General features: G+C 37.2%; 1 protein-coding gene across 1 annotated transcript in view; it reads right to left on the reverse strand.

Moving 5' to 3' along the window:
- Nucleotides 1-520: 520 nt before the first annotated feature.
- MSRA (methionine sulfoxide reductase A) overlaps nt 521-10,540 on the reverse strand; it is a 544,359-nt gene continuing 534,339 nt past the window's right edge. The window contains exon 6 of the mRNA XM_027853894.1: nt 521-1,296. Within this exon, the coding sequence (XP_027709695.1) occupies nt 1,132-1,296 (165 nt within the window). The 3' untranslated portion in view covers nt 521-1,131. The remainder of the gene's footprint in view (nt 1,297-10,540) is intronic.

Genomic DNA, 10,540 nt, shown 5'->3' on the forward strand with positions numbered 1-10,540 from the left:
TGAATTAACATTCTTCCCTCCTCTATAGTCAGTGAAAATTGAAATCATGAAAATAAGAGCTGTGGGAGGTACAACATTTGGAAGAATTACAAATGGAACGCAAGGTGTTGTAGGCTGTCCCAGTATTATGGCCACACTAGAGTGTTTGGAGATGGCCAGGTCCTGAAGGAAATCCTTCAGCCACAACTAAACCCTTTCAATCCATCTCTGGCTGGCCTGATGCCGAATGGCTATTTCACTAGCCAATCTCCTTGGTGCAAAGAGGGAGAGGAAGTGGAGGCTCTACATCTTCATGCCTTCTGTAACCCCATTAGTGAAAAATTCCTATGTAAATCCTTGAGGTGTACACTATATTTTCCAAACTTTCAATCATATTGATTTTTGTCTTTAGGGAAAGTGATGAGAGGTGTGTGATTGCCTGTGTTGTTTTGCTGTTCATTTCTTTAAAGGATGCAAATTCATCTTAAAATTCATTGAGACAATACATTGAAACAGGTAAAAAAGCAAGCTAAACATCAGGTTGGTTTTATTCAGACTACAAACTTTTATTAGATTATGCATTTGCTACCTTTCTCATTGCTATAAGCAAAGCATCATAATCCATAAAGCAGATTTGGATCTTTCTATTGCCATGAGGAAGCCTGTAACAGGCATCAAAAGCTCTGCTGGCTCTATTCTTGCAGAACTACCCTTCTGTATTCAGTACAGAGAAATATTTCTGTAAACATGTCATTATGGTCACAAATGATTACAAATCTGATGGCACAGGATAAAGAAGAATGCATGTTGCCTAGGCCAGGGCAGTAGTAAAGATTTTCCCACCAGAAACAACTTCCTATCACCCTCTCCCTTGCATTCCCTCCTTCTCTCAGAAGATAGAAACTGCTCACATTTTAGGCTTAATCATCTTAATTAGCATCCCATACCAGAAAGTGTAGCTCCAATAATCACATAAATTCAGCTACTATTAGAATTCAACGTGAGATATTCACATCATATCAGGGCATCATTGTATTTAATTTGTTTAGAAACCCCTTATAGAGCCAGAATTTGAAAGCTATGCCTCTGGTCAATTACCCTATAGCAGTGCCATTAGCAAATGCAAGCTCAATGCCATCATATGGGCATTGACTAATTTTTAATTCCAATAGGACAGGAAACTCCTGTGCCTCCCAGACCACAGTATCCATTGGGATTCTTGCTTAGGTACTGTTGATGGTAATCTTCAGCATAATAGAATTCTTGACCCTCTTGGATATCAGTTGTAATTGCACCATAGCCACTTTCTGTAAGGACCTGTTAAGAGAGAGTAGTTTGTTAATCACTGTCATCATCACCAGAGTAGCTGACATTAATAGAGTTTTTACACGTAAAATACTTTACATGAATTATTTCATTTGATTCTCATAACAATCTTGGGAGGTAGGCAATAAATATATTATTATCCTCATTTCATAGATCAGGACCCTAAGGTTCAGGAAGGTTAAATAATTTGCTTAAGATCAGAGGATCTGAATTCATGTCTTCTGATATTTATAGTCTTTAAAGTTTACAAAATACTTTATATGAATTATCTCATTTAATCTTTGAAATAATCCTAAGATCAAGGTAGTACAGAGTATCAATTTTGGAATGAGAGGACCTGAGTCCGAATCCTGGCAATGCTGCTGCCTGTTATCTTGGGTATCTTGATCTTTCTGGGTCTCAGTTTTCCCATCTGTAAAATGAAAGGATTGGACTGGATGAGATCCCAACATTCCTTCCGACTCTAATCTATGATGACCCCCATTTTACTGAGGAAGAAACCAAGGCACAGAAAAGTCAAGTAATTTGCTCAAGATCACACAGCTAGTAAGGAGCAAAGCTGGAATTTGAACCCATGTCCCCTAGCTCCTAAAATCCAACTGTTAAAGCTTACATGTATAAGAAAACTGAGGGAAGAGCTGCTTAGTAATGACATGACTGCTCAATGAAGCAGTGCCAGAATGATCTAGGACAGAGTGAACATATAGAAGCCTTCAATGAATTAGATGTTTGGCCATGGACAAGTCTTTCCACCTCAATGGGCTTCAGTGTTTTTGTTTGAAAATAAGGTGGTTGGATGTGACCTTTAAGGCGCCTTCCAGCTCTGACATTCCACGTTTCTGTAAAGCCAAATTTATAAGCAGTCAACTTTCAAACTAGCCAGGTTGTGAAATATGTAGGTTGACAGTCCTGGCTTCATGTACTGGGGAGATAATAGACCATATTTATAGAGTATGGCTTTACAATTGTGAAATCCTGTGCTCACAACAACCTATCTTCCAGGTTGCCCACAGTGAATAATCTTAAATCTACTTAAAGGTCATCAAGGAGAGATCACAAAACCCTTGTTACAACTTTTTGTTCAAGTCCAACCATCATCACTATCCTTCAAAATTTAAAGGATCTGTGATTTCACTGGCGTGGACACACCCTCCCAATGTGGATCTCCACCCCTCTATGCCTTACTAAGGCCATCATGAACTACCCTGACTGAAAACTTAAATCACTTCAGCTTTCCAGTGATGAGCCTCTTCAAACTTGGCTAGTCTGATCCTTAGATAAGCCACTTTTCCAGGGTTTCCCTGGGTAATCAATACTTAGAGCCTTTTCAGCTTGGTAGGACTGGTTAAGAGTCCTACTACTTAGTACTACTACTAAGTTGCTACTAGTGTAGCTTTTAAGAACCGAATGGTATAGAAAGAAATCAAGAAGGCAACAAGAGGTACACAGTAAGACAATTAATATTTGTTGAGTGAAAATATAAAAATAATTATATATTTAAGATAAATATACAGGTAAATATGTAAAACCAAAAAGTAAGTATATAAAACAATACTTGGTTCTCTTCATTGCTATGGCTTTTTTCTCTCAGTGTATGGTAATTTTGTGGGTACTTAGGGCAGGTATCCCCAACATTTATTTTGGTAGAAGATTTTTTTTTTCATTTCTCTAAAGCCTTAGAATCACAATGATTGAGGGAAGATTTTTGACTCTGAAGTCTCAAAGTTAGGGGGAAGAGGCAGGAATTATTTGACAAGTCCCTGAGCAGCTCAGGGAAGAAAGCACCACTCCCTACAGGAGTATGGCAGGAGAAATTGGTTTGAAAAATTTACCACTGGGGGGCAGCTAGGTGGTGCAGTAGATAGAGCACTGGCCCTGGAATCAGGAGGACCTGAATTCAAATCTAGCCTCAGACACATAACACTTACTAGCTGTGTGACCCTGGGCAAGTCACTTAATCCCAATTGCTTCACCAAAAAAAAAAAAGAAAGAAAGAAAGAAAAAGAAAAAGAAAAATTTACCACTGGCAAATAGGCTATATATTGACAACATATGAAAAAGGTTGGGTGGCATTTCTACCAGGAATGCTACGTTGGTTTAGTATATGGAAGACTATACACACTATAATAGATCGTATTAGTAACATAAATTATAATAAAAAACCCATATGATTATATAAATCAAAGCTAAAAAGATTTTTGAAAAAATCCATATCCATTTCTGTTAAAAACTCTATAATGCATAAGAATAAATGAATTTTTTCTTTAATATAATATATAATATTTATTTAAAATCAAGAGCAAACATTACTTGTAAAATGTAGGAAAGTTAGAGGCCTTTCCAATAAGATTGAGGTAAATCAAGGAAACCTACTATTATCACTATATTTTAACATTGTGTTAGAAATACTAACCATAGCAGCAAAACAAGAAAGAGAAATTGATATGATGAGCATAGGCAAAGAATAAACAAAATGTTTTTTTTTTTTGCAAACGATATGATGGTCTATATAGAGAACCTTAAAAAGTCAACTAAAATTGGCTCAGATTCTTACAATCTAGCCATTGCTCAGATTCTTATAATCTAGCCAATAGCTCCCTAATGTTCACACTCCTTAAGAGTCTACCTAATATGAAACCTAAAAGGAAAAAAGAAGTCAACTAAAATTAACTGAAATTCAGCCAAATTGCAGAATATAAAATGAATCCATATAAATAATATGAATTCCTATTTATCATCAAAAAGGCTGAGGAGGAAGAGATAGAAAGAGTCATTCCATCAAAAATAACTACAGAATGTGTAATATTTGGGAGTCTGTTTATTAATATGTACCAAGAAACTACATGAATGAAACTACAAAAACTAGATCTAAATAACTGAGGAAATGTTAATTGCTCATGAGGTCAAACCAATATAATAAAAATGACAATACTACTTAAATTAACTTATTTATTTAGTGCTGTACCAATCAAACAATCAATTGATTACTTTAGAGAGCAAGGAAATTCATGTGGAAGAACAAAAAGTCAAGAATCTCAAGAGAAATGATGAAAAAAAGAGAAGTGGGAAAGGCCTCACTGAACCAGAGCTCAAAGTACACCCCAAAGTAGTATTCATCAAAACATAATGATTAAAACAAGAGAGATTAATCAGGGGAAGAGATTAGGAACATAACATACAGAAGCAAACAAACATTGTAGTATTGTGTTCAATAAATCCATAGATCCCAGTTATTGGTGAGTAAGGAAGCACTTATTCAACAAAAACTGTTGGTAAAACTGGAGAACAGTTTGGCAGAAACTAGGTATAGATGAGTATCTCACACCATACACTAAGACAAACTCCAAATGGATACATGGCTTAGACACAAAAAGTTATATCATTAGCAAATTAGAGGACTGAGGAAGAAATTGCCTTTAAGATGTATGAAGAGAGAAAGAGTTCATGACCAAACAAATAATAGAGAGGATCACAGAAGATAAAATGGACAATTTTGGTTATACAAAATTTAAAAGTTTTAACCAAATACAGTTAAAATTAGAAGGGTAACAAATAACTGTAAAAAAATCTTTGCAGCAAGTTTCTCCGATAAAGGTGTCAGATCTAAGACATATAAGTAAGTAATTCAAATACATGAAAAAAAGAGCCATTTCCCCAACAGATAAAGGGTCAAATAATATGAACAAGTAATTTTTAAAGGTAGAAATCCAAGTTATCAACAATTGTACAAAATGCTCAAAATCATTAATAATTAGAGCAAATTAAACTAAGGTAAACCTATGGTTCTACCACACTTTCATTAGATTGGCAAAGGTGATCAAAGAAGCTTGAGGGACTCTGGGAAAACAGTCACACTAATTATGCACTGCTGGTGGAGCTGGGCCTTGGTCCAGTCATGCTAAAAAGCAATTTGGAACTATGCCCCCAGAGTCACTAAGATGTATCACTGGGTCTATTAAGCATATACCCTCAACAGATTGAAGAAAGAGGAAAAGGACATATCTGTACCAAAATATTTATAGCAACTCTTTTTGTAGTAGCAAAAAACTGGAAACTAAGGGGCATAATCATCTATTGAAGAATGGCTAAACAAATCATAGTATAAGAATGTAATGGGCTAATGCTGTACCATAAGAAATGATGGAATATAGTTTCAGAGAATAATTAGAAGACTTCTATGAACTGATGCAGAATAAAGTCAGCAGAACCAAAGGAACAATTTATACAATTATAAAAAAAAAAAGCAACTTCGAAAGACTAGAAAACTCTGATGAACGCAATTAAAAATCATGATTCCTGAAGACCAAAGATGAACCGTGCTACCCACAGAGAGGTAATGGACCAAAAATTCAGAATGACACATACATTTTTGCACAATGAGGGAATCTGCTTTGCTAGACTATGCATATTTGTTACAAAAGGGTTTTTGTGGTTTTTTTTTTGTTGTTGTTCAAGACAGAGAAGGAAAGACAGAAAATAAATACTTGTTAATTGAAAAAAAAACCAGTTTTTTTTCAAGAAAAAATTTACCCCTTAAGGCTTAAAGATTGGAGATATCTGACTTTGGTAATGTTAGTCTTCTATATAATGTTAACTTAATGAGTATGGATTTATAATATTTTCATCCTATGCTTCTGATAATGAATAAACTAGGTGGTACAGTGGATAGAGCTCTGGGCCTGGAGTCAGGAATATCTGAGTTCAGATCCAGCCTCAGACACTTACTAGCTGTGTGACCCTGGGCAAGTCACTTAACCTCTATTTACCTCAGTTTCCTCATTTGTAAAATGAGGATAACGATAGCATCTAACTTCCTGGGGTTGTTGAAAGGATCAAATGAGAAAATAATTGTAAAGCTCTTAGCACAGTGCCTGGCACAAAGTAAGCACTATATAAAGTTAGCTATTATTATTATTAAAATATTTAGTTCAATTCAATGTATTTTAAGTGCCTTCTGTGTAGGAGGAGATAGAGAGGTATAAGATATGTTCTCATGGTTCTAACAGTAGAGAGATGATATATGGATATATGCGTATACACAAATGCACGCCTACATACATAACTTAGTTTCATACTTTGGGAGATTTGATTTTGTCACTGTGAGTACCTCTTCCACTAAAGAAATTCTGAACTAAATTATGACATAGTAGCAAACCACTGAAAGTTTTTGCATCCAAAATATTCATTACCTTGGTACTTCTTTCTCCAATCCCCCTACGTCTATCAAGGGCACCATCATCATCTTACGGTCAGCCAGGATCATAATTTGTCACCTCAACTCTTCATCCTCCTTTACCCCATAAATGCAATAAGCTCACAGCACAGCAGCACTTATGACACTGACTGGCAGAATCTTGTCCTCCAGCTCCCAGATTCTGCCATAGCTGTCAGGCACTTTCCTGTCTTGGCCCAGCGACCCACCTCTAGATTCTGTCTTAGCCCTAGGGAATTCTCCAGACAGGTGCTCCCCAAAGGAGCTAGAGCAGTCTAGTCACGTGTTTCCCTTTACAGGCCCTCTCTCTAACCAAGGATTCTCTGGACTCTTTCCTCAATAGCACATTCCCATCTCCTTATGCTCTTCCTATCCACAACTCTGATTGCCACTTGTCAAGATGAGCAGGGAGGACTGGTGTGAAAAGCCTCAAGTTTACCCAACAGGACCTGGGTTTATTATCAAGCATTTCTACAGCACTTGACATTTTGCTGAGCCCTTGAATATAACTTGGAAGTGAGGTTTTGCTCACTAAGCTAGGATGAAAAAGATTGTGTTTTTCTAAACAAAGTGGGACAACATGAGGCTAACAGTGCCAAAGTGCTATCCAACCACCTGGCTCCGAATTGGCCAATTCTCTCGGAGCGTTTACAAGAGTCAACAGGAAGCAACACCAATCATTTTAATGCCAATCAGCTTCCTTCTATTCTTCGGATGTGGTATTAAGTGACATCAGGAAAAAGAGAATGAGCTTGTAGCTTTGAAATAGGGTCTACTCACCCAGGGGCCACCATTACAAATGTATACCTGGTGAGGCCATTTCTTAATTCCAGCCCTTACCCTGTCTTCTATTTGTGCCATCCCACTGCCGTCCTTGATTTCACTTTCACTGGCCCTATTTCTGTTTTGGGGCCTGTTAGTGTGAATTAAGGGCCTGGGATGCTCCAGAATAATCAGCACCTCTCCTTGGCAAACACTGGGGTCCTCATTATCTCTACTTTCTCTGACTCTGTTGACCAATGTCTTCTCCTCAACAGGCTTTCTAATCTTGGTTGTCTGGCATGCTGTGCATCTCAAGCCTCTCTGGCCACTACTTCTCTATCTCTTTCATTGATTCCTCATCTTTTCCTTGACCACTGCCATATATCAAGGTTCAGACTTAGCTATGATTATTTCTATATTTCTATAACTTCTGAAGGGATTTATCCAGTCACAGTTTAAATGATTAACTGTTCAGAGAAGACTTCTAAATGTCCCTCTGCTTCTGACCTAATGACACTAATTCCAGCTTTGTAACACTTCAATACCTGATATTTCCATTGGATATCCACGAGGATGCCTAAAGCTTACCATGTCACTATTAGAGCTCACTATAATTTCTGCTAAACTATTTGTTGTTGTTTAGTTGTTTGGAGTTGTGTCTGATTCTTTGTGACCCTATTTGGAGTTTTCTTGACAAATATACTGGAGTGGTTTGTCATTTCCTTCTCCAGCTCATTTTATAGATGAGAACACTGAGGCAAAAAAGATTAAGTGACTTGCCCAGGGTCATACAGCTAGTAAGTGTCTGAGGCCAGATTTGAACTCAGGTTTTCCTGACTCCAGATCAGGCACTCTATCCACCTCACCATGTAGCTGCTCATTACTAAGCCATTAGCTCACCTCAATTTTCCCATTACTGCCAGAAAAGACCAAAGGCTTCCAAATTTCCCACCATCTTTTTATCTTTCTCTTTTATTCTCAACATCAAGGTCACCATCATATCCAGTTGGTTCTGTCTGTTACATCTTTCCAATCTGATTTATCCCCACTCACCCTCCTGGATCAGATTCCATCTCAGAGGAAAGTATCAATTCTCCATTTCACAGCTAACCTCCACTTGTGCCTTTGACCTTATTCTCTCTCGCTTCAGATTCCTCTTCTGTAAAATGATGGAATTGAACTAAATTATTTCTAAAGGTCTGTTTCAGCACTAAATCTTATGATCCTTGGTCATGTTATTCAGGCTTTGTTCACCAGGTACCAGGGTTTAATAGGGTGGTCTCTTCACTGATCTCTCTGTTTTAAGTCTCCAAACTATCTGAAATCTCTTATAATTCCACAGCTGAAAGGAGCTTCAGATGCCATGTAGTCTAACCCTTTCATTTTATAGATGAGGAAACTAAAGCCCAACTGGGATAAGTAAGTGACTTGACCAAGGTAACATATGTAGTATGCACTGGAGGTGCAATGTGAACTCAGGCCCTCTCACTGCAGATCAGTGCTCTTTCCATCGCAGTATGACCAGCAGCATGAATATTTTCCTGGTTCCCCGACCAGATTGTAAACTCTTCAAGCAAAGCAACTATTTCTATTTCTCCTCCTGCCCCTAAATACCTTCTCAAAGTTCTCAAGTACCCTCAAAACATAATCAGTATTCAACATCAGACAGCAAGAGACAGTATGTGTTTTCATGATACTGTTTTTGTCATTCTCCTATGAAAAAAATCTTCAGTGGCTTCCTATTGTCTCTAGAACAAAATATAAACTCCTTAGCCTGAGAATTAAGGCCCTCTTTAGTGGTTTCACTGTACCTTTCCAGCCCTGTTTCACCTTAATGTTCTTCATGCACTTTATGTTCCAAACTAGCCTACTGGAGATTCCCAGCACACAACATGTCATTTCCCACCTCCTGCATTTGCACAAGCCATACCTCAGATCTGGAATAAGCTCCCTCTTCATATTTGCCTTTCATATCCCTTATATTCCTTTAAGATTCAGTGCCAATGACTTATTTGTACAAAAATATTTATAGCAGTTCTTTTTGTGGTGGTTAAGAATTCGAAATGGAAGGGAATACCCATCAGTTGGGGAATGGCTGAACAAGTTGTGGTATATGAATAGAATAATAGAATAATAGAATACTATTGTGCTATAAGATGACAAGCAGGATGATTTCAGAAAAACTTGGAAAGACTTATAAGAACTGATGCAAAGTGAAGTGAGCAGAATCAGGAGAACATTGTACACAGTAACAATAATATAGTACAATGAAGAACTGTGAATGACTCAGCTATTCTCAGCAATATTGATCTAAGACAATCCCAAAGGACTCATGATGAAACATGCTATCTGCCTTCAGAGTAAGAACTGATATTGGCTGAATATAGACTGAAGCATACTATATTTCCCTTCCTTTTTTTTGTTCAAATTCTCTTATACAAAATGAATAATATGGTAACGTTTTACATGATTGCACATGTATAACCTATATCAGATTGCTTACCATGTTAAGGAAGGGGGAGGGGAAGGAAAGAGAGAGGGATGGAATTTGTAACTCAAAACTTAAAAAAATGCTAAATATTGTTTTAACATGTAATTGGGGAAAAATAAAATATTATTTAAAAAAAGACCTAACCAATTCTTCTATTAAACCTTTGCTGACCTCCACAGTTATTAGTACTTTTCTCCTTTCTCATATAATCCTGGAGCCCTTTGATTTCTTCTTTGCCATTTGTTACTTGCCTGCATTCTTGTTTTCCCTTCCTAGAAAATATAATCAAGTTGTGGTTGTATTAATAGAGAGAAAGGATGAGATATTTCAAAGGAAGAATTGGCAATCCTCGATGAACAGCTGGATGAAGAATGGACAGAATGGAGTCAAAGGGGGCTCCAAGGTTCCAATCCATGATGACTAGGGAAATGCTGGTGTCGTTGATAGTCAGGAACACTGGGAAGGAGAGGTGGTCTGCTATCCTCCTCTCTTTTATTGGACAGATCCATATTTGTTCTAGTAAATACTAGTAGAGTATCCTAGTAAATGCCAGAACAGCATTCACTCTAGCTTCCTCTACAAAATGTATTAGGAGACAGACCCCAGCAAATGACAAAAGCTTGTTTGGAAATTTGTGGATTGTAGAGATTTAAGACTGAATTAAATAAGCGTTGAATGAGTACCTACTACTTTCAAGGAACAAAGACAAAACAAAAATAATCACTATCCTCAAAGAACCTACGTTATACAATGGGGGATTCAACAAGTAG

The sequence above is a fragment of the Vombatus ursinus genome, unplaced genomic scaffold (genome assembly GCF_900497805.2).
Source record: "Vombatus ursinus unplaced genomic scaffold, bare-nosed wombat genome assembly UNPS02010219.1, whole genome shotgun sequence".
NCBI classification, from domain to species: Eukaryota; Metazoa; Chordata; class Mammalia; order Diprotodontia; family Vombatidae; genus Vombatus; species Vombatus ursinus.